At 43.7% G+C, this 25,240-nt stretch overlaps 1 protein-coding gene across 2 annotated transcripts in view; it reads right to left on the bottom strand.

Annotated features, from left to right (window-relative positions):
• The window catches only part of DCAF7 (DDB1 and CUL4 associated factor 7), a 45,167-nt gene extending 22,904 nt beyond the window's left edge, over positions 1–22,263 (bottom strand). The window contains exon 1 of one of the 2 annotated variants that reach the window (XR_008495171.2): positions 21,834–22,232. Coding sequence is in view for 1 of the 2 variants with exons in the window: in XM_054458951.2 (XP_054314926.1) it covers positions 21,834–21,971 (138 nt within the window). In the remaining variant the exon portion in view is untranslated. Of the gene's footprint in view, positions 1–21,833 lie in introns of both variants that reach the window. The other variant, XM_054458951.2, reaches the window with a different exon arrangement.
• Positions 22,264–25,240: the final 2,977 nt, after the last annotated feature.

The following is a 25,240-nucleotide window of genomic DNA, read 5'->3' as shown; positions in this document are numbered from 1 at the left end:
AGAAGTAATTTATACTAACTTTAAATAATTAAGGTACTAAGTATAGAGAATTAAAAGTGCAAGTCCCTCTTTCAATGCCACCCTATCCCTCTATACCAGTAATTGCCATTTGGTTTGATATAACTACTTCCAGATCTTGCCTACAGGTTTACAGACACAAATTTTCTTTACATAAACATAATTATACTATTCTGCAACTTGCTTCCTTTACACAATATATCAATTTTCTTTTTTCTCTTTTTCTTTTTTTTTTTTTTTTTTTTTGAGACAGAGACTCACTTTGTCGCCCAGACTGCAATGCAGTGGTGCGATCTCGGCTCACTGCAACCTCCACTTCCTGGGTTCAAGTGATTCTCTTGCCTCAGCCTCCCGAGTAGCTGGGATTACAGGCACCCGCCATCGCACCTGGCTAATTTTTGTATTTTTAGTAGAGACAGGGCTTCACCATGTTGGCCAGGTTGGTCTTGAACTTCTGACGTCAAGTGATCTACCAGCCTCGGCCTCCCGAAGTGCTGGGATTACAGGCGTGAGCCACCGTGCCTGGCCATCTTTTCTCTTTCCAAAAATTTAAAAAATTTTTTCCAATCATATCCTGCATGACAATTTTCTTTTTCATTCTGGTGCCAATACAAATAAATCTGTCTAATTCTCACAACTGTATAGCATTCCACGACATAGCCAAATTACAATGTATTTAATCCCACAAGACAGACTTCCCATTTTCCCTATGAAAAACAATGTCTCGATGAATATCCTAATCATGTTTTTCTGCACTAGTAAGTTACTTCTGTAGAGCAGAGCACTACTTTCTGAACTGCCTTGCAGTTTACACTCTTACCACCTAACTATGCAAACGCCTGTTTCCCTACACCCTCCCTCACAAGGGAAGAGGAGGCTTCCCTATCAAGGATATATATGAGAGGACCAGTATCCAGGAGGCAAAGAATATAATAAACATTTTTCCTATCTTTTTTTTTTCTTTTTTTTTTTGAGATGGAGTCTCATTGTTGCCCAGGCTGGAGTGCAGTGGCGCAATCTCAGCTCACTGCAACCTCCGCTTCCCAGGTTCAAGTGATTCTTGTGCCTCAGCCTCCCGAGTAGCTGGGATTACAGGTGCATACCACCACGCCTGGCTAATTTTTCCATATTTTGTAGAGACAGGGTTTTGCCACGCTGCCCAGCTGGTCTCGAACTCCCGAGCTCAAGCAATCTGCCTGCATTGGCCTCCCAAAGCGCTGGGATTAGAGGTGTGAGCCATCACGCCTTGCCTTTCCTATCATTTCTGTCAGCTATTGGGCTGATGTGACCAACATCCCTGTAATGAATCACCCTCCCCACCAATGTTTAACCCACTGCAGTACATACACCTGACATAGCTGATGCTTCCCAGTTTCTCTTACCAAAGTACTTGGAAAAAGACATCTAGACTGGGCATGGTGGCTCACGCCTGTAATCCCAGCACTTTGGGAGGTTGAGGCAGGCAGCTTACCTGAGGTCAGGAGTTCAAGACCAGCCTGTCCAACATGGCGAAAGCCCATCTCTACAAAAAAATACAAAGATTAGCCAAGCGTGGTGGTGCACACCTGTAATCCCAGCTTCTCAGGAGGCTGAGGCAGGAGAATCGCTTGAACCCGGGAGGCAGAGTTTGCAGTGAGCCGAGATTGTACTACTGCACCCCAGCCTGAGCAACAGAGTAAGAATCCATCTCAAAACAAAAACAAAAACAAAAACATATCTAGACTATTTAAAAATAAAAAGGTACATCTGTTACTCAGAGGTCAGATAGTATTGGCTCCTAAATATCTGACCAAGATTTGAGACACCTTAGAATTAAAAAAAACAAAAACAAAAAACCACCAAAGTGGTATATATGAAGCCATGACTGTGGATGGTGCTGCTATGTGAGAGTGCACGGCCTGGAGATCAGGCCTGGTGGTATTGTTGGAATTTGCAGGGCAGCTTAAAAACTATGCCTGCTTGGTCCCCACTCTCTGAAGGTTCTGATTTACTAGGTCTGGGCATGAGCTTTTTTTTTTTTTTCCTTAAAGTAAAGCTCCACAGGTTATTCTAACACACCCTATATAGAAAGAGAACTGGGAGGTTAAAGCCAAAAATGGGGACACCCTAGAGGTACCTAGGCCAAGACCCCACTCTCTGAGCGTTCCACACCTATAAGATGACCCTGTTTTCTCCTAGATCAGTGCTTCTCAACCATGGACCACGGCTCTATGTTAGAATCCTCTGGGAACTTAAACGTATCCTAACAAATTAGGTTTAGCAACATCCCAGACCAGTGAAACCAGAATTTCTGGTAATGGGACACAGGCTTTGGCATCTATTAAAGCTCCCAGTGACATCAAATAATAGCCAAGGTTGAGAATTAATGTGCTAGATTGACACAGGTGTTTGAACTGGTTGGACTTCTGAGCTAACCGATTCACTCCTAAGCATTTGGAATTAAGACCCAAAATCTATCTAGTTTTAGCCTGGAAGGGGAAAAGCAGGAAACGGTCACAGACGCAGCGTGCATGGAGCTGCAGGGAAAGCCGGCATACATAGCAAGTGAGAACGACAAGCATGCAAGAAAAGAGGCAGAAAAGAGACATGTAATGTGAGGTGGGGCAGGGTGTGAGACAACAGCTTTCCACTGGCGGGGTCCAGTCCCATGAGAGGCCTGAGGCTCATTCTTGCCTTCGGATTCTCCAACTCCCTTGAATGAAAACCTCCCTTTCCTTCAACTACCTTGAGTGGGTTTCTGTTTCTTGCGAGCAACGAACGTTAAATCAAGCCAAGAAAATAACAAAAACAGAGACGGTTTCTGTTATGACAGAGATCAACTAAGCTAGCTTTCACGTATTTCAGTGTAAAATTTAAAGCACCTGAGTTTAATGTTGGGTTGGTGCAAAGGTAATTGTGTTCTTTTGCCATCGTAAGTGATGGCCAAAACTGCAATTACCTTTGCACTAACCTAATATAACTGATAACCAAACGAAAGACTAAGAACTTTCTACATACAGTACCCCGAAGAAAATGCAAAGCTTCTCTGGAATACCTTAGGGCATGCCCAATTCTACCATGTATCTTTCTACATCCAAAATCAGACCTGGGCATGGTGGCTCACTCTCATAATTCCAGCACTTTGGGAGGCTGAAGCGGGTGGATCACTTGAGGTCAGGAGTTCGAGGCCAGCCTGGCTCTACTAAAAATACAAAAATTAGCTGGGTGAGGTGGTGCATGCCTGTAGTCCCAGCTACTTGGGAGGCTGAGGCAGGAGAATCACTTGAACCCAGGAGGTAGAGGTTATGGTGAGCTGAGATCACGCCACTGCATTCCAGCCTGGGCGACAGAGAGAGACTCTATCTCAAAAAACAAAAACAATAACAAAACAAAATCAGGGTAAAGTTTCAGGGTACATACTATATTTAAGAAGGATGCCAGGCTGGGTGCGGTGGCTCATGACTATAATCCCAACACCTTGGGACGCCAAGGCCAGAGGATTGCTTGAGCCCAGGAGGAATCTGAGACCAGCCTGGGCAACATGACAAAATCCCATCTCTATAAGAGGTAAAAAAAAAATTAGCCAGGTGTGGTTGCACGGGCTTGTAGTCCCAGTTACTCAGGAGGCTGAGGTGGGAGGACCACCTGAACCCAGAAAGTCAAAGCTGTAGTGAGCTGTGATTGTGCCACCGTACTCCAGCCTGGGCAACAAAGTGAGACCCTGTCTTGGGGGGGAAAAAAAAAGAAGGACGCCAAATAAAATCTCATGTAGTGTTACAAAACAATGTAAGCTTTGCCTACAACTAGAGTTTAGCATGTTGTGTACTTTATAATATTTCTGACCAGAAATTCATCTCTTTCCAAAATTGATTGTGTTTTCTTCAACATTTCAAGATTGTACTACGTACAATAGACAGTCCTGGCCCACCTGAATGTTCTAATCACACAGCCTAGTTTCTCTTTCCAAAGACTACATTGTGTTTGCACAAGTGTGTGTTTTAGCCTCAGCCAAGCTGACACTGGCTCTTCTGTTCCAAGTTGCCAACGAAATATTGAGAGGAATTACAATTGGCTCTCATGTTGTTCAATTTTTTTTTGTTCAGATATTCATTTAAATTTAATGATGAAAGAAAATATAAGTTCTCTCTGAATATGCATGTAATACAGAGTAAAAGAGTAAAGCCTCCCATCTGCTTACTGACCCTCACAAATCCTTACTGATGCTGTTTGGTGTGCAACTTTCCAAATACTTCTCCGTGTATTTGTGTGTGGTTTTTTCTTTTTTTAAAAAAGCATAAATAGGTGCTAGGTGCAGTGGCTCACACCTGTAATCCCAGCACTTTGGGAGACTGAGAAGGGAGTATCACTTGAGCCCAGTAGTGAGACCAGCCTGGGCAACATAATGAGACCTCATTTGTTTAAAAAAGAAAGAAAGAAAGAAAAAAGCATAAATAGACTTGGACCTTAAAATGTATTCTGCAACTTTTTTTTGAGACAAGGTCTCATTCTGTCACCCAAACTGCAGAGCGGGGACATGATCACAGCTCACTACAGCCTTGACCTCCCAGGCTCAGGCGATCCTCCTGCTTCAGCCTCTTGAGGAGCTGGGACCACAGGTACACACACACCACACCTAGCTAATTTCTGAATTGTCTGTAGAGATAGCGTCTCCCTCGAACTCCTGGGCTCAAGGAATCCTCCCGCCCCGGCCTCCCATAGTGCTAGGATTACCAGTGTCAACCACCGTTGCCAGCTGTATTCTGCAATTTGCTTTTAACAATAATCTTAGAGGATCTCAGTACAAATAGCTCTCCTTTCCCTCATTCTTCTATAGCAGATTATGGTAAGCACACTATAATTTATTTAACTATTCAGTTGTTTTGGTTATGTCCCATTGTTTGCTAATACAATACTACTCTACTTTTGCTAATACTACTACTCTTACTCATTTATTTTTGTATGTGTGTGCAAATGTTTTTATTGGACAGATTCTATAAATGTAACTGTTGTTTTTTTTTGAGACAGTCTCGCTCTTTTGCCCAGGCTGGAGTGCAGTGGCACGATCTCTGCTCACTCTAAGTTCCGCCTCCCCGGTTCACGCCATTCTCCTGCCTCAGCCTCCCGAGTAGCTGGGACTACAGGCACCCACCACCATGCCCGGCTAATTTTTTTGTATTTTTAGTAGAGACGGGGTTTCACCGTGTTAGCCAGGATGGTCTCGATCTCCTGACCTGACCTCGTGATCCGCCCACCTCGGCCTCCCAAAGTGCTGGGATTACAGATGTGAGCCACTGCGCCCGGCCTACTCTTTTTTTTTTTTTTTTTTGGAGACAGGGTCTCACTTTGCTGACCAGGCTGAGTCCTGAACTTCTGGGCTAAAGTGATCCTCCCACCTCAGCTTCCCAAGTAGCTGGGACTACAGGTATGTGCCACCATGTGTGGCTTGTTGTACTACTTTAAAAATTCCATCAGTCTTCAAAAAGGTTGCTTCCATTTACACTTTTTTTTTTTTTTTGAGACGGAGTCTCGCTCAGTCACCTAGGCTGGAGTACAGTGGCGCGATCTCGGCTCACTGCAAGCTCCACTTCCCGGGTTCAAGCGATTCTCCTGCCTCATCCTCCCAAGTAGCTGGGACTACAGGCACCCGCCACCACGCCCGGCTAATTTTTTGTATTTTTTTGGTAGAGATGGGGTTTCACCGTGTTAGCCAGGATGGTCTCAATCTCCTGACCTCGTGATCAGCCCGCCTCAGCCTCCCAAAGTGCTGGCATTACAGGCGTGAGCCATTGCACCCAGCCCCTACACTTTCTTTAAGAGCATACGAGAGTGCCAATTTCCCCATACCTTTGAAAACTATCCTACATTTTTGCTAAACTAATGGATAAAAAATGGCATTTCATCACTATCTTACTATTGAGGCTGAGTATATTTGTTTCATTTTGTTTGTGTTTGAGACGGAGTCTCGCTCTCTCACCCAGGCTGGAGTGCAGTGGTGTAATCTCGGCTCATTGCAACCTCTGCCTCCTGGGTTCAAGCGATTCTCCTGCCTCAGTTTCCTGAGTAGCTAGGATTATAGGTGCACACCACCATGCCCAGCTAATTTTTGTATTTTTAGTAGAGACAGGATTTTGCCATGTTGATCAGGCTGGTCTCGAACTCCTGACCTCAAGTGATTCGCCTACCTAGGCCTTCCAAAGTGCTGAGATTACAGGTGTGAGCCACTGCACCCGGCCAGAGGCTGAGTATATTTGTTCATTGACTACCTTTACTTTTGAATAACAATAATCATTAATAATTGAGCACTTACATGGACCAAGTATAAGCATTATTAATGCTTTACACACATCATCTCATTTAATCCTCTCAAGACTGCCATGAGGTAGGTACTATTATTCTTCCCACTTTCAGTAAAGAATGCTGAGTTAAATATCTTGCCCAATATCACAAAGCTCCATTTTATTATTATTATTATTATTATTATTTTTGAGACAGAGTTTTGCTCTTGTTGCCCAGGCTGGAGTGCAATGGTGCGATCTCAGCTCACCACAACTTCCACCTCCCAGGTTCAAGTGATTCTCCTGCCTCAGTAGCTAGGATTATAGGCGTGCACCACCACGCCCAGCTAATTTTTGTATTTTTAGTAGAGACGGGGTTTCTCCATGGTGGACAGGCTGGTCTCCAACTCCCAACCCCAGGTATCTGCCCACCTCAGCCTCCCAAAGTGCTGGGATTACAGGCGTGAGCCACCACGCCCAGCCACAAAGCTCTATTTTAAATACAGGCAGTCCCATCCCACAACCCAAACTCTTCACCATTACACGGAAATCACCAGCTTAGAACATTTGTCCAGTTTTTCTACTGGGTTGTGGATATCTCTTTCTTACTGATTTGTAAGGACTCTTTCTCTCTCTCTTTTTCTAAAAGATGGGGTCTCACTCTCACCCAGGCTGGAATGCAGTGGCATGATCATAGCTTACCGCAGCCTCCAATTACTGGCCTCAAGCAATCCTGACACCTTGGTCCTCCCAAAGCGCTGGGAATTATAGGCATAAGCCACTGAGCCCAACTCCTCATCTAGATTCGTGACTGTACTGTTACAATTGTTAGCAGCACTCTCATTCTTTAAGCTCCTCATCCCCTAACACCACATTTCCGCCTATGCTCATAGGAAGGATGAGTTTTTGCCTCAGTCCCCCATGGAGGGAATACTGAGCGTGGGAGTTCTGCTCTTCTGTCCCCACCACTCACTAGCTCCTCCGGTGGGGGAAGAATTGCTGAAGTGATTGGCTGAAGCCTGAGACAGGTGCATGGGCCTGACCACTCTACAGTGAGACATGTCCCATGGCTCTCTGGCTCTGGCTTATCCTGCTCCTACATGGACAGGCAAATTGGCCTCCTCAGAATGGGCCTGACCATCCTCCGCTCCAGCTTCTCTGAACCTACAACTGGGTAGGAGAGGTCAGATTGGGTCTGTCCTTGAGTCAGAGGTAGAAAAACAGAAAGTTTCACTGAGGCTTCAAGGCCAAACTGCATTTTCCCCACTTAGTTCACCAGGGAGCAGCACCACATTAGTGGTTCTTGTTCGGTTATTAATAGAATGATGCTAGGTTTCCCCTTTGGCTACTATTATTTGTATATAATTTCCTTGATAAGACTCCAGTGGAAAAAGAAGTGAGTGCTAGAATTTAGATACCAGAGTTCTAGCCTGAACCCCTTACCATTATATCCTCTAACATTTTCTTGTCCATTTTTACAAGTTTTATCTATTTTGATGACATTCCAATTGGGTTTATTACATTCTTTAAATGTACTTTTAGATTGTAAGAGGATTATAAAGTATATCACATTGTATAAAATCAAACAAAACACACGTGTGTGTGTGTATATATGTACATATGTGTGTGTGTGTGTGTATATATATATATATAAAGTTAACATCCCCCTATGTCATCCCCAAGATATCACATAATTTGTTGTGTGTTGCTTCTACATTCTTCTATATGGTCAAACATATATACATTAAGTGTAAAGTTTTCCCTCAACTTTTAGAAAAATGAAATTCTAGAGCCAAGGCTATGAATCTCTATTAATTTGACAAAATAATGGGCATCTCTCAGAGCAATATGAAGATCCAAATCATTCTTTTAATCTATGTACCGGGATTCCCCCAGTGCTGTACACTGTTTCTCTTTCTTGCCGCTACTTATTTTTATTTATTTATTTATTTATTTATTTATTTATTTGAGACAGAGTCTCGCTCTGTCGCGCAAGCTGGAGTGCAGTGGCACGATCTCAGCTCACTGCAACCTCCACCTCCTGGGTTCAAGCGATCCTCCCATCTCAGCCTCCCAAGTAGCTGAGACTAGAGGTGCCCACCACCATGCTAGGCTAAATTTTTGTATTTTTTTTTTTTTATAGAGATGGGATTTCACCATGTTGCCCAGGCTGATTTCAAACTCCTGAGCTCCAGGGATTACAGGCATGAGCCACCATGCCCAGCCGCCACTACTTACTTATATGCCTTTGTACATATGTGTTTATGTACTGCTGTGTTTTTTTCTGGAGGCCAATGTCCTAACAGTGGGATTTCTGTATTAGAAAGTATGTGCATTTTAAATTTTAATAGACACCAACTTACTTTTCAAATAGGCTGTAGCAACTAACAGTCTTAGCAGTATGTAAAGGTGTTCGTTTCTCCATACTGTCAACAGCACTAGAAGCAATAACTTAATTTTTATAAATTTAAAAGGGAAAGATGATATCACAATTCTCATTTCCCTTAACGACCTGTGAGGTTGAGCATTTTTCCTGTTTATTGATCACTTACATTTCCTCTTTTATGAACTAGATATTCATACCCTTTGTCCATTTTTCTATTGCATTGAGTATTAGCTACTATTGTCTGTCATGTTTTGAAAATATTTTCTGCCGGGCAGGGCTCGGTGGCTCATGCCCGTTATCCCGCTATTTTGGGAAGCTAAGGTGGGAGGATTGCTTGAGTCCAGAGTTCAAGACCAGCCTGGGCAATGTGGCAAGATCCCATCTCTACAAAAAATTAAAATAACTAGCCAGGTAGGGTGGTGTGCGTCTGTAATTCTAGCAACTTGGGAGGCTGAGGTGGAATAATCTCCTGAGCCTGAGAGGTTGAGGCTGCAGTGAGCTGTGAATTGTGCCACTGTACTCCAGCCCAGCTCACAGAGCAAGACAGTGTCTCAAAAGAAAAAAAAAAAAAAAAGAAAATATTTTCTGCTGTCTTTTGACTTTGTCCATGGCATATCTTTCACAGAGAAATTTTTTATTTGTATGTACTATAGAATCTGCCAATCTTTTCCTTAGTTGACTCTGGAATTAATTAATGAGTGTCCCTGCCCACCCCCACTGCCTCATGACAAATTTCCTGATCAATTTTCTAATATTGTTTGTGGACTTTCCTTTATAATTAGACGTTTGATCTGGAATTAGTTTTCATCATACACTGTGAATTAGGGGTTCTAAATTTTTCTGCTAGATGAACAACTGTGCCATACGATGTAATCTTTTACCCAGTGAATTACAGTTCTATCTTATCACATATTTCACATTTATATATATTAAAGTTGTCTTTGAAATATTCTATTCAGTTCCACTTATCTCTCTGGCTATAATTATATCAATTCCAGTATGTTTATTCTAATCTGGTAGGGTAAGTGTTCCTCTGTTTTTCAACATGGTCTTTTTCCTCCTAAGTTTTTTTTTTTTTTTTTTTTTTTTTGGACATTGACATACATTTATTCTGAACACTCTGGAGACAGACAGTACTCCAGTTCTGGCCCTCCTTTACCCCTTATATGACTTTGGGCAAGCCACTTAGCATACAGCTGGGCTTCAGGTTCCTCACCTTCCTGTAAGTTTTGATATGTAGTATTTTTTTTCCAATCAGTTGATTTCAACTTAAATTTTTTTTTTCTAAATACACAGTTTTTGTAAATTGGGTTACTTTTTAAAGTGAATTTTCTGTTGAATGCAAAGCTCTCTATACTTATAACACATGATTTTCTTCTTTCGAGATGGGGTCTCACTCTGTCACCCAGACTGAAGTACAGTGGCTCGACCTAGGCTCACTGCAAGCCACTGCCTTCTGGGCTCAAGCGATCCTCCCACCTCACCCTCCCAAGTAGCTGAAACCACAGGCATGGTGCCACCACATCTGGCTATTTTTTATATTTTGATAGAGATGGAATTTCACCATGTTGCCCAGGCTGATCTCAAACTCCTGGGCTCAATGATCTGCCAGCCTCAGCCTCCCAAAGTGCTGGGATTACAGGTGTGAACAAACTGTAATTTTCTAATCCTCTATATCCTTGTTTTGTCTACTTCACTTAACAATTTCCAACATATGAACCAAATTCTCCCTATATTTAAAAAATTTTTGCTATTTAAATGCCATACTATTAGATATGTAAAGATTTATGACTTTTTATTCTCAGTCGGTTGTACTTTTCTTTTTTCTTTTTTGAGATGGAGTCTTGCTCTATTGCCCAGGCTGGAGTGCAGTGGCGTGATCTCAGCTCACTGCAACCTCTGCCTCCCGGGTTCAAGCCATTCTCCTGCCTCAGCCTCCCAAGTAGCTGGGATTACAGGCACACACCACCACACCCAACTAATTTTTGTATTTTGAGTAGAGACAAGGTTTCACCATGTTGGCCAGGCTGGTCTTGAACTCCTGACCTCAAGTGATCTGACTGCCTCAGCCTCCCAAAGTGCTGGGATTACAGGCGTGAGCCACTGCACCCAGCCTGTAGCTGGGATTACAGGTGTGAGCCATCACGTCCAGCCTGTATGTTTAACATGTAAAATATTTCCTTTTGTTTCAACATTTTTGCCTTGAATTTTATCTGATGTTAATATTATCATGCCTGACTTCTTCTCTATAAAAATAGCTGCTTCTTGCTACTATATGCCTAGTGCTTCTTCATTCATTCCTTTCTGTTTATTCCTCTTTTTGAAGTTCTACTAAGATTTAATTTTTATTAATGTTAGCTTTTTTATTACTAACTTTTTTACTGGGTAATACATACACAAGACCCAAATTTTGAAAGGCATAAAAGCAATTACAGTACAAATTAGGGCCCCTACATCCCAGTTCCTTTCCCTAGAGAAATCAATGTTGTCAATTTCTTGTGTATCCCTTCTACACACAACCATATATGGGTGTACATATGTATATCCATATGCTTTTTTAAAAAAACACAGGTGTTTACTCTTCTACATATTTTTCCACTGAATATTTATTTTAAAATGTTCCATATCAGTACATGAAAAGCTAGCTCATTCTTTTAACAGCTGCATGGAGGTAGCATAATTTATTCAACAATTTCCCTAATAATATTTTCATATTTTTCTCTTACAAATAATGCTAAAATGAATATCCTTGCACTTTAGTCATTTCAACCACATGAGTATAGCTGTAGGATGAATTACCACTAGCCGAACTACCAGGTGGAAAATAATGCCAATTTAAATTTTGATAGCAACTGCATGGGAAAGCTACACATACGTATACACACACACACACAGTAGATTACCAAGGGTTTTTATTTTTCCTAATCTAGCTGAAACTCCATTTTTTTTTTTTCTTATGAGGTTCAGTTCTTCATATGTTTAAGAATCATTTACACATCCTTTCTGGAAACTGTTCATATCTATTTCTCTTTTTCTACTGGGTGACTGGTCTCCTGGTGATGTGCAGATCTTTACATGCAGTTATTAAGGGATTTGTTCTTTGTCTAGGACGTTACATGTATTTTTTCAGTTTGTCACTTATCTTTTGACTTTGGTTTTGTTACAGAGATTTTATTTTTATATAGTTTACTTCTACTTTCACAGCTTCCTCACACCAAGATTCTCCCGTGTTTTACAGTTATATGTTTACATTTTTCCATTTATCTGGAATTCTGGTACAAGGTTTTTTCTTTTTTCTTTTTTTTTTTTTTTTTGAGACAGAGTCCCACTCTGTTGCCCAGGCTGGAGTGCAATGGTGCCATCTCGGCTCACTGCAATCTCCGCCTCCCGGGTTCAAGCGATTTTCCTGCCTCAGCTTCTGGAGTAGCTGGGATTACAGGCGCCTGCCATCACGCCCAGCTACTTTTTGCATTTTTAGTAGAGACAGGGTTTCACCATGCTGACCATACTGGTCTTGAACTCCCGACCTCAGGCGATCCGCCCGCCTCGGCCTCCCAAAGTGCTGGAATTACAGGTGTGAGCCACTGCACCCGGCTGGTACAAAGTTTAAGGTAGAGATCCAATTTTTTTTTTCTGGTTTCAATACCAATTATTAAAAAAAAAAAAACTATATATATATATATAGAGAGAGAGAGAGAGAGAGGAAGAGAGTCTCACACTGTCACCCGGACTGGAGTGCAATGATGCAATCTTGACTCACTGCAACCTCCGCCTCCTGGGTTCAAGTGATTCTCCTGCCTCAGCCTCCCGAGTAGCTAGGATTACAGGTGCCCACCACCATGCCTGGCTAATTTTTCGTATTTTTAGTAGAGACGGGCTTTCACTATGTTGGCCAGGCTGGTCTTGAACTCCTGACCTCGTGATCTGCCTGCCTCAGCCTCCCAAAGTGCTGGAATTACAGGCATGAGCCACTGCACCCGGCCTTAAATATATTTTTTCTTCATTTCCTATCACCTTTAGCACAGACTACATTTCTTTTTGTATTCTGAGTTCATTTCTGGACTTTGTTTATGCATCAGTTCTTACAGTATCAAACGATCTTATTTATTATATCTTTGCATTATGTTTTAATATCCATCATTAGTCCACCTTTTCAGAAGTTTTTTGACAATGTGTGCATGTTTGTAAAATTTGTCTGTAGAAACAATCGGTTTGCCTGGTTCTAAAAAACCATTATTAAAAATTTGGAGTATTTTTGGCCAGGTATGGTGGCCTATGCCTGTAACCCTAGCACTTTGGGTTGGGCAGGCAGGAGGACTGTTTGAGGCCAGGAGCTCAAGACCAGTCTGAGCAACATAGTGAGACACCTATTGATTAAGCCCAGGAGTTTGAGGTTGCAGTGAGTTATACTCACACCACTGCACTCTAGCCTGGGCGACAGAGTAAGACCCTGTCTCCAGAAAAAAACAACTGTGGTATTTTAAACAGGGATCACATTAAGTTTAGGGACACTGACATCTTTAGGATACCAAGCTTTACTATACAAGAAAAGAGAATACCTTCCCATTTTTCAAGTATTGTTTTGTGTTCCCCAGCATTATTATTTCCACATAAACCTTACATATGCCTAAGTATATCCCCACGTATTTATAGCAGCACAATCTACAGTACTTGTACATTCCTAGACGTTGCTCCATGGCCTTCTGTCATCAAATGTAGCTAGCCTAATTTCTTTTCCCCTCTTGAAGAAGACTTGATCATTTTGCCTGGGTGTCCAAATAATTCCTTCTTCATCTTTAAAACATAGAAATGTTCGTAGGGATGCCAGGCTCTGTGCCAGGCCTGTAGCCCCAGCACTTTGGGAGACTGAGATCAGTGGATTGCTTGAGCCCACAGTTTGAGACCAGCGTGGGCAACACGGCAAAAGCCTGCCTCTACAAGAAATACAAAAATTAGCTGGGCGTGGTGGTGTGCACCTGTAGTCTCAGCTACTCGGGAGGCAGAGGTGGGACAATCGATTAAGCCTAGGAGGTCAAGAGTGCAGTGAGCTGGGATCATGCCTCTGCACCCAGCCTGGGCAACAGAGTGAGACACTGTCTCAAAATAAAACAAAACACACGAAAAATAAGATAAATTTTTTAAAAAAGAAATTTTCTTAGGAAATGTTTCAGTGCCAACTGTTCAGTGCCAATTTTTCTTGAGATACAATTTGAACTTATCACTTCAAATCTTTACTTCTAAGTTCTTTAACCATATATTTGAGTTTGTTTCATTTCTTTGGTCCTCTTCTTGAGGGACACCAATTATACTTACGTCAGATCTCTTTTACTTTCTGCATCTATTATGTTCTCATTGTTTTCTTCTATTTCATTTTTCAATCTGTCCTCCCTAACCTTTACTGTTTTCAGCACTGTGTGTTCATCTTTATTCTGTTTGTTTCTTTCTTTCTCTCTTTTTTTTTTTTTTTTGACAGTCTCACTTCATCGCCCAGGCTGGAGTACAGTGGCATGATCTCAGCTCACTGCAACCTCCTCTTCCCAGGTTCAAGCAAGTCTCCTGCCTCAGTGTCCCAAGTAGCTGGGATTACAGGAGTGAACCACTGTGCCCAGCCTTTATTCTGTTTCCAATGTGGCTTTTAATTCTGTGATAATTTTAGTTTTCTCTTCCACTACTTTCCTGTGTGCTCTGTCAGCTGATGTTACATTTTCTCTTCGCCATGCCTTATTTTACCCAATCCTCTATATCTCTGCTTGAAGTTCTGTATTTTCTTAAGTTCTTTGAACTCACAGTGGTAGGACTGGCCATTATTTTTCAACCAAGCTAAAAACATCTTTTTAGTATGGGTACTTTACCTGCCACTTATTTTCCATTTCCCCCCATCCTTTCTAATAGTATCTTTCTATAGCTACTGTGCTGATTCCATTTGGTTTTTTTTTTTTTTTTTTGGTTTTGAGATGGGGGTCTCACTCTGTCACCCCAGAGGGAGTGCAGTGGCAAGATCTTGGCTCACTGCAGCCTTGACCTCCTGGGCTCAAGTGATCCTTCCATCTCAGCCTCCTGAGTAGCTGGGACTACAGGTGCATGCTACCACTCCCAGCTAATTTGTTTTTTCTTTTGAGAAGGAGTTTCACTCTGTCGCCCAGGCTGGTGCAGTGGCGCAATCTTGGCTCACCACACCTCCGCCTCCCAGGTTCAAGTGATTCTCCTGCCTCAGCCTCCCAAGTAGCTGGGATTACAGGCACACGCTACCACATCTGGCTAATTTTTATATTTTTAGTAGAGCCGGGGTTTCACCATGTTGGTCAGGCTGGTCTCAAATTCCTGACCTCGTGATCCACCAACATTAGCCTCCCAAAGTGCTGGGATTACAGGCATGAGCCACTGCGCCCGGCCAATTTTTGTGTATTTTTGTAGAGACAGAGTCTTGCTATGTTGTCCAGGCTGGTCTCAAACTCCTGGCCTCAAGTGATCCTCCCACCTTGGCCTAATGAGGGAAGTTCTTCCTAGATGACCTGAAGGAGGACCATGTTCCAAGTTAGTAGAAACACAGGAAGCCTTTGCATCCCCTCAGCCAGTGAAATCAAGTACCACCAAGCTGCTCACAATTCAATGTCTCCTCCGATAGGCCTCATCTAACACTTCTAGAGAAGATGACACATCTCTATGTCTCCTTTTAGAGCTTAGCCCCCCTATTACCTAACATCTCTTATGGGGTTTGGGGAAGCTCCTGATGCCAACCTGTGTACCCTCTTCTCACTGTCTCAAACAAAGGAGTGACTCTGCCCATCAAAATCCTATTTTGGAGAATTGCATTCTTCTCAGTTTGGAATCTGCAGCCACAGGTATTTCTCAGTATCTTCCCAGACCTGTTTGCTCTTTATTATACTGCTGTCCCTCCTTATACATTATGGGTGGATAAGAAGAATTGTATCTGACTTTCATCATCCTACTGTTGATATTTAGGTCTTTTTCTCTCTACGTTTTTCTCCATAGTCTTCCCTGACCCTTGCTAAACCTCTTCTATCTCCTACCTCCACTGCCCTTCTGCACCATTGTTTCGCAACCCTTTACTCCAATATATTACACAAATCCTCCTAAAGAGAAAAGGCTGTGAAGCGGGATCATTTTTACTCATTTTTGAACTGTGAATATTATTATGCCTGATGTCTCCTAGTAAGCAAATATAAAATACTCCTCGAAGGCATGACCGCATCTTCACTTTTACTACTTTCATGAATAACAACATAAATTACGCATTATTTATACCATGCATATATATATATATATTTGAAAGTCCCATGTCTACCTTGTTAGTATAAGCTCCTTGAGGGAAGAAACTGTGTATTCCACTTTATTTTATTTATTTTTTTTTGAGACAGAGTTTCACTCTTGTTGCCCAGGCTGGAGTGCAATGGCGCGATCTCGGCTCACCGCAACCTCCACCTGCCGGGTTCAAGCGATTCTCCTCCCTCAGCCTCCCAAGTAGCTAGGATTACAGGCATGCGCCACCATGTCTGGCTAATTTTGTATTTTTAGTAGAGACAGGGTTTCTCCATGTTGGTCAGGCTGGTCTTGAACTCCCGACCTCAGGTGATCTGCCCGCATCCACCTCCCAAAGTGCAGGGATTACAGGCATGAGCCACTGAGCCTGGCTGTATTCCACTTTAACACACACAGTGCTAGTGCAGAAGATGAAGGTGAATGTGTGTATGTATATGTAATTTTTTAAATAAGCTCCCAAGTTATCCAAATCAACATAACACTCCAGTCACTGGAACATTTTCCCACAATTGTTAATAAAACAAAAATCGGCTAACACAATATTCTGAGAATATACACTAGCTTTTCTTGGTCTTTTCTATTTGCTTTCTCTTCAAGCCTCTTCCTGGCTGATTACCAAGGACCAGTGCCTGCAGGTACCCAAGGTCCTGCCCTATTAAACTTTAAGATGAATTCTGGCACAGCACACCTTTGGCTCGTGGCTCAGAGGCTGACCAGAGAGCTTTGGCAGCAAGACCTTAGGCAAGCCAGGCTACCTACAGAGCATAGATTCACTCCTTGTTCAAGTGACAGCATCTCCAATAAGTCTATGTGAACAAGATTAGGACAAAAAGCAATAAAGTAGCATTTTTTTTAAAGCATTATCACTTTTATCCAGTGGTCACAACAGGGAATGAGTTCTCCCACTGTCTAGAAAAACGAGGAAGTTAAAACCAGAAGAGTTTTACGTCTTAAATTCCCCTGCTGACAGTCTTGACAGGGACTCGTGGAACACTGCAACATTCTAAATATCTATCAAAAGCACTGATGTGTACCAAAACACATTGTGTTTACTCCTGCCAATCTCACACCTACTAACAAAGCCACAGACGGTTCCCCAGTATCATCATTGTGCCTAAAACACATGAGTATGTGTTCAATACACACTGGCTGAATTAATGAGCAATGAATGATAATCCTGAAGGGCTACCGCAAATACCAAGATGAAAAATTAAATACCAGAGTTGAAATAACTATGCACCAAACATATAAAGTAATTGTATTAAAAACCTCAGAGGAATCAACACAGGCTGGCGAGGTGAGCACCCTTCCCAGTGTTTCAAGTACAAGGCGGTCATGCCACCCAGACTCACTACCAGGATTCTCCAAAAAGCATCAGATGTACCTACAGTCTCTCCTCAGAACCTCAAAAATACTCTCTGGATGCTAAATCTTAGAGCACAAGTAGTCAGTTAAATATTGGGGCAAACTAAACCCCAATCACGCTGCCATATTTATCAAAACCAACCCTGAAACATGCACTTAAGTGGAACAGAAGCCCAGGAACTGCTACCCAGCTTTTCCCAGTAAAAGAGGGGCAATAACACCTGGGCCTAAAGACCAAAGATATTGTCAAAACACAGGAGAAATGCCAAATTCTTATATCTGACTTACTGTAGGTAAGCCAGGTAGAACAAGAGAAAATGGATTTAAACTAGAAAATTCCACTACTTGGAGTCTGACTATAAGAATCTGCTAGACTACAAAATGAGTTGGGTTGAAAGAGATCAGGGAATTTTTCCCCCAGAGTCTTTAAAAGGCAGAGAATGAAATAATGACCATTTCAGCTACCTTTCTGACCTCTTATTCCTGAATCCTTTCAGAAAATACAAAAGTTAAATTTACTAAACAGACATATAATTCTCTTTGGTTATACTGCAATTACAGGTACAGTAATGATGATGATTAAATAACAGCTAACATCTCTATATGGCTTACTCCACGCCAGGTGGAGTTCCTAAGTCCATTAAATATATTAACTCATTTAATCTTTGAACAAGGTAGATGTTATTATTTATTGCCCTCATTTTACAGATGAGGAAACTGAGACACAGAGGATAACTTGCCCAAGGCAATACAAAACTGGGAAGTGGCAGGACTTAGATAACCCAGGCTAATCACAGAGCTTTTTTCATGGGTGAACTTGGATGGAAGGGCAGAACCAATGTTTAGGAGCGTGCAGACACAAAAAGATCAGATTCCCGCCTCTGGCCAGCGGATGCCAAGATAGCTCCAGGGCCATGTTCTGAGAGTGCCATCTGGACCACTCAACCACTAGTGTGTCTGTCACCTATCTCCAAGTCTGTTAACTTCAGGGGTGGAGCCCAGGAATGTGCAGCTCCCTCGGGATTCTCACACACTAAAATTTAGAGAACCTGTTGCTCCAACACCAATCTTGCTTTATCCCTCAAGAGACCACAACAAAAGAAGGTAGAAACATAATAACCAATAATGAGGCTGTTTTTTGAGACAGGGTCTGGCTCTGTCGCCCAGGCTGGAGCGCAGTGGTGTGATCTTGGCTCACTGTAACCTCTGCCTCCTGGGCTCAAACCATCCTCCTACCTCAGCTTCCCAAGTAGTTGGTACTACAGGCAGACACCACCATACCCGGCTAATTTTTTAATGTTTTTGTAGAGTCAGGGTTTCTCCATGTTGCCCAGGTTGGTATCAAATTCCCGGGTTCAAGCGATTCTCCCACCTCAGCCTCCCAAAGTGCTAGGATTACAGGTGTGAGCCACCACACCCAGCCCTATAATGGGGCTTTTTATTCCAGGTGTAGTTGATAGAATCTGTTTCTTTACTCCGAAACAATTCCCAAATTTATTCACATGAAGGAACACCTGGAAGTCAATTTCTTAAACTGTTGATAGACTTAATTCTATGGATCAACTAGGAACAATTTTATGTTAGGAAAACACGATTATGCTAATGCAAATTTTTAAAAATTATAACCATGTTTTCTTAGTGAATGTCTCCACACTAGAAAGATGACCACTTCTAGCCTTTTTCAACAGTGTTAATTTACTGTGTCCATTTTACTTTATCCTCTGCTGGTAATCACTATCCATGGCAAGCAGGAACCAATGGTCTAAAAATTCCAACCAATAATTCTAAAGTTCCTCCAAAATATGAAGTTGACCACCTCTTTGGCAGGGCTTCTCACAAACTTAGCCTGAGAATCACTGCTTTAAGGCAGGATTTGCTGCTCACCAACCACTAGACATAATTCTCTCTCGCAGGGTTTCTTGGGGTCTGTGAACTTGAATTGGAAAATTACACCCATATTTCCATTAACCTCTAGCTAAATTTTTTTGTTTCCTTCAATTACAAATGGGGTCAGGTGCTCACAGTGGCATGAGTATCTGTGACTTTGCCAGCAAGAGAAATATTTTTTTCCCACCACAGTGCAGTTGTTAGGCATCTTGAAATGCTGTTTACCCTTGTCACCACTTCAAAATTACATTAATAATTACACTGGATGGTGTAAATCAATAAGTTAATTTATTAAAAGTAAATATGACTACATCACCACTTTTAGAAACATATTGTTTATATCTGTAGTGCAACAGAAGTGGTTTCTTTTGTAATTCTATGTGTTTTATGCATTTGAAAACATAACTATGAGAAGGGATCTATTGGTATCAGATGACCATGGCACACAGAATTTAAGAACCCTGATCTACTGATAGGTGGAGGCACAAAAATGATTTTAAGACAGCGCATTGCCTACATCATGTGAGTTAAAATATAGTTAACTGCTTATGCTGTTGATAGTGGGGTTATCAGTTTGCATTTCACTGCTAAGCCATGCTACCTGTGTGCCTGGCACAAACAGGAAGCTCCAGATAGTTGCTAAATGAAAGGACAAACTGGGGTAGAGTTCCTGCAACAGCAGTTGACTACTCTACTGATTCTACCAAGCAGCCTAACTGTGGCTCAGTTTCTCCTCTCTGGGGAGTAGGAGTAACTACGGCTTACCCAACGACCCTGGAAAAACTTACAAGAAAAAAACATTAATTTGTGTGAAAAGACTTAAGCCCTTTGAAAGACATACTTTTTTATTTTCCACGTGTATCCTTAAACAATAGTTCTAGTGATCTTAATTTTATTAACACGGTGTCCACATCAGAATCGTGAATCCCATTCCCAGTTCTGCTGTCCACTATGGGCCATAAGGAAGAAAGAAGCAACAGAGGAAATAAAGCTCTATCTCGCCCGGGCAATGGGTGGACTTAAAGATCAGTGCATATTCCTTGGATTTGTTTGTAAATTGTTCATGTATGTGTAATGTCTGGACAATGAGAATCCATCGCTTTCATCAGCTTCTCAAAGTGGACTCCAAAGACCTACTCTAGAGAAACAAATGTGCTCCTGAAAAACTGTAAACAAACTGTGAAATGTTCAAATTTCTTTTTTACAAGACCCTCACATGTAAACCAGAACCCCTTCCGTACAGCAAACTGTGGGTCACAGATAATAAAACAGGCCTGTGCAACATCTCACAGCTAGTCAATAACCAGACAGGACCCACTCCTAGACCACCTGGTTTTTTACCCCCTGCATCAGCCTTGTCACTGAACAGTTTTATTCTTCTTCTTTTTTTTTTGAGACGGAGTCTCACTCTGTCGCCCAGGCTGGAGGGCAGTGGCGCCATCCCGGCTGACTGCAACCTCCGCCTCCCAGGTTCAAGCAATCCTCCAGCCTCAGACTCCCGAGCAGCTGGGACTACAGGCGCATTAAGGTACGCCCGGCTTTTTTTTTTTTTTTTTTTTTTTTGTATTTTAGTAGAGACGGGGTTTCACCGTGTTACCCAGGCTGGTCGCGAACTCCTGAGCTCAGGTAATCCGCCCGCCTCGGCCTCCCAAAGTCCTGGGATTACAGGCGTGAGCCACCGCGCCCGGCCAGTTTTTACTCTTCTTAAATCTGATGTTCATGGCATACAGCAGGAGTAGTGGCTTTAAATATCACTAGCCACAGCTTTCAGTTGCTCTGATCGCTATCATTCACAACTTTGAGTAAAAGGAAGAAAGGAAAGAAAATTCTTCCAACTGACTTATTCAACTTTCAAAAATGAGTTTATGGTACAATGCCAGTTTAAAAGCTCCCCTACTACACCGTGCTTCTATAAAGGATTCTCGAATTGATGTATGTCCAGCAAGCCTTACTACTAAAGGTCACACAACTGTACTAGCATGAAACAAGCCAAGAGATAAGGCCCTGTCATCCTTCTGTGTTCAGGAAACAACGGCGAGATCATGCCACAGGCCAAGATTTCCAAAGAGACTGCTTTAGAGAGAATGGATATCAGGAAGCAAGAGCAACAGTAATTCCGGCAGAAGGGCTAGGATCCATGAGTACCCGGGGGGTGGGAGTAGGGGGCGGGGAAGCTTGTACAACAGATCGTCTTAATAGAAATCTAGTGTCGCCAGGAGTGCACGACCACCAATAGAAGCGCCTGCATTTTCCTTCACAGCTATCACTCCCCCTTCCCTTCCCCGCCCACCAACGAAAGCAATGAGGCAGGAGTGGAGGGCACGGGAGGAATAAAAGGAGTATCTTTGGGGAGTAAACCCGGTTTTGAGACCTGTTTCCACCCCGAAATAGCTGCCTGACCCAGGCAAGTCACAAAACCGTGCTTCAGTTTCCCTACACTGCCGACTACACAAGAATGCTGCCTGGATTAAAGGAGACAGACAACGAGTACGAAACCTTCAGCACAGGGCCAGACAGAGGAACCGCTCCGTGGCCCTAAGGCGAGTCCGCAAGAGGGTTCTGGGGCCTGGGCTCCGGCCCGGAAAGGGCGCTCCCGGGGCCCGCTCCCCGCCAGCTGGGTTCCGAGCCCCTGCCCGGCCCACCTTGTTGTTGTACTCCTCCACGAAGCTGCCCAGCGCCAAGCGAAAGCGTTTATCGGGCCGCACACTCCAGTTCATCGCGTAGACCGTCCAGGGCGCTTCATACTTGTAGATCTCCTTCCGTTTGCCGTGCAGGGACATGGTGGCCGCAGGGCCGCAGTACGGGCCGGGTCAACAGTGGGCTGCGGAGGGCGGGGAGCCGGGCCTGAGATCTATGGGTCCGAAGGGAGGAGAGGAGGGGGCGGGCAAGAACGGCCTAACCCGGAAGCGGGGATGCGGCGACAAACAACGACGACGGCCGAGCCCGACCCCTAGTTTCAAACCAGCTTGGGCACAGACGACAACCACCTTCCGTTTTGGGACGCCGCCCCGCCCTCTCGGAACGGAAGCCGCGGGACCCCCGCAGCGGCACCGGCCGTTGGTTGCCTGACACGTCCTTTCGAAAGGATTCTTTCTTCTCATTGGTTATTGCGGCCGTAGCGTCTGAAGTTTCCTCGCTATTGGGTTAAATGTTTGTCATTGCAACTACTCGCCCCGCCCAACTCTTGGAGGCAGGCGCTTTGGCAGCCCCAAAGGTCATTGGTTGGCCAAGATGTCAGTCAGGCAGATAACGGAGCAGTGCGGGTGGTGGGGGCGTGGGTGGCCTGGAGGTGAGCGTGCCGGAGCTGCGGGCCTCCAAGTTCTAGGCCAAGTCTCTGAGAGTAAAACCGTCTGTGACCTGCGCTGACTTCCCCTCTGCTGCTGCTGTTCTGAGCGGCCTCTCCACGCTGTCGAGTAAAAGTACAATTCTGCCTTAGTGGAAGACCTATTGACTTTCGCGGGACAGAGCCCTGCGGCCTGGCAGCCTGGCCTGCGCCCAACGGGTACCACCTTCCCGCTCCTTCTCTTCCCAGGGCCCCTTTAACCCGAAAGCTGCTCTCTCCGTGCCTCAGGGACAGGCTTCGGGCGCGCAGATGCGCTCAGGGCCAGGCCAGCTTGAGTCAGGCCCTCCCGCGCTTTCCTGCAGGATCTAGAAATGTCCCCGAATTCTGGGGTAGGCACCGACCCGACCAGCTTGGCTCTGTTTTTGTCAGTTCCCATCCTGTACCCTCCCCGCCGTGGATCCCAACCCAAATGCTAATCCAGCCCCAAAGGTATATCTGTGCCTGTGAGTTTGAAAAGGAGAAGGGCCAGAGACCAAGTGACACCTTTATATAAATGGTTTCCAATTCTCAGCTTTCATCAAAATTGAAGAAGGTTTGTATTGAACTGTTGGATGATAACATTAAATACTTTTTTTTTTTTTTTTTAAAGACAGGGTCTTGCCCTGTCACCCAGGCTGGAGTGCACTGGTGTGATAAGGGCGCACTGTAGCCTGGACTGCCTAGGCTCAAACGATTCCCCCACTTTAGCCTCCGGAGTAGCTAGAACCACAGACATTTGCCACCACACCTAGCTGTTTTTAAATTATTATTTGTAGAGATGAGATCTCTCCATGTTGCCCAGGCTGATCTCGAACTCCTGGGCTCAAGCGATCCTCCCACATCAGCATCCTAAAGTACTGGGATTACAGGCTTGAGCCACCATTCTGGGCACTAAATATAATTTTTAATGATAAATGATTTTTCCACCTCCCAGGTTCGAGTGATTCTCCTGCCTCAGCCTCCCGAGTAGCTGAGATTACAGGGGTGCACCACCATGGCCAGCTAATTTTTGTATTTTTAGTAGAGACAGGTTTCACCATGTTGGCCATTCTGGTGTCGAACTCCTGACCTCAAGTGATCTGCCAGCCTCGGCCTCCCAAAGTATTGGGATTACAGGCATGAGCCACCGCATCTGGCCAAGAAATCCTCTTTTTTTAAAATTTTATTTTATTTTTGAGACAGAGTCTCACTCTGTTGCCCAGGCTGTAGTGCAGTGGCACTATCTCGGCTCACTGCAACCTCTGCCTTCAGGGTTCAAGTGATTCTCCTGCTTCAGCCTCCTGAGTAGCTGGGATTACAGGTGCCTGCCACCACGCCCAGCTAAAGGAAATCCCCTGTAAAGAGGAAAGTTAAAAAAAAATTTAAAAAAGGAAAGAAAAAGAAGTACAAAATTTGTGGTACCTTGTCTTATTCTAATAAAAAATAGTGATATTTATCCACAGATATAGGAACTAACGGGGGGAGGAAATTTTCTCTTTTATGACATATTTCCAATAAAATTTTAGTTTTTATTAGAAAATTGAATATATATTTATGTTGTTTTGAACAACTGTACTACTAATAGATGTAACCCTTAAAGCCTTATTAAGTTTACAAAAAATAATTATAAAATGTCATTTAATTTATACACATTTGTTTTGAGGCAGGGTCTTGCTCTGTTACCCAGGTGGTAGTGCAGTGAGGCAAACAGTGCTTATTGCAGCCTTGACCTCCCGGGCTCAAGCAATCCTCCTGCCTCCTTTTATTTTTTGTAGAGACAAGATCTTGCTATGTTGCCCAGGCTGGGTTCAAGCGGTCCTCCCACCTCAGCCTCCCAAAATGCTGGGATTATAGGCATAAGCCACTCCATGACCGACCTACTTTTTTTTTTTGAAACGGAGTCTTGCTCTGTCGCCCACGCTGGAGTGCAGTGGCATGATCTCGGCTCACTACAAGCTCCGCCTCCCGGGTTCACGCCATTCTCCTGCCTCAGCCTCCCGAGTAGCTGGGACTACAGGCGCCTGCCACCATGCCTGGCTATTTTTTTTGTATTTTTAGTAGAGATGGGGTTTCACCCTGTTAGCCAGGATGGTCTTGATCTCCTGACCTCGTGATCTGCCCACCTCAGCCTCCCAAAGTGCTGGGATTACAGGCGTGAGCCACTGCGCCCGGCCACTTTTTTTTTTTTTTTTTTTTTTTTAAGAGACTGAGTCTTGCTCTGTTACCCAGGCTGGAGTACAGTTGCATGAACATGGCTTACTGCAGTCTTGACCTCTTGGGTTCAAGTGACTCTGCCACCCAAGCCTCCCAGCAAGCCCTGTAGTACCTGGGACTACAAGTGTGCATCACAATGCTTGGCTAATTAAAAAACATTGTTTTGTAGAGACCAGGTTGAGCTATGCTGCCCAGGCTGGTCTTGAATTCCTGGCCTCAAGCAATCTTCCAGCCTCAGCCTCCCAAAGTGCTGGGATTACAGGCATGAGTGAGCCACTGCACCCGGCCTGTATACATATTTGTGTTGCAAACATATGATAGGGTGATTTGGCATGGGGATGATTTTTAAAATTTTCATTTTGAGACAGGGTCTTATTCCATTGCCCAGGGTGTGAATTCAGTGATGCAATCACAGCTTACTGTAACCTTGGACTCCTGGCCTCAAGCAGTCCTCCTGCCTCATCCTCCTGCCTCATCCTCCTCCCAAAGCCTGGGGATTACAGGCATGAGCCACTACACCTGGCCTCTTTTTTT

This window comes from Pongo pygmaeus, chromosome 19 (genome assembly GCF_028885625.2).
Source record: "Pongo pygmaeus isolate AG05252 chromosome 19, NHGRI_mPonPyg2-v2.0_pri, whole genome shotgun sequence".
Taxonomy (NCBI): domain Eukaryota; kingdom Metazoa; phylum Chordata; class Mammalia; order Primates; family Hominidae; genus Pongo; species Pongo pygmaeus.
This window is presented reverse-complemented; position numbering and strand designations above follow the sequence as displayed.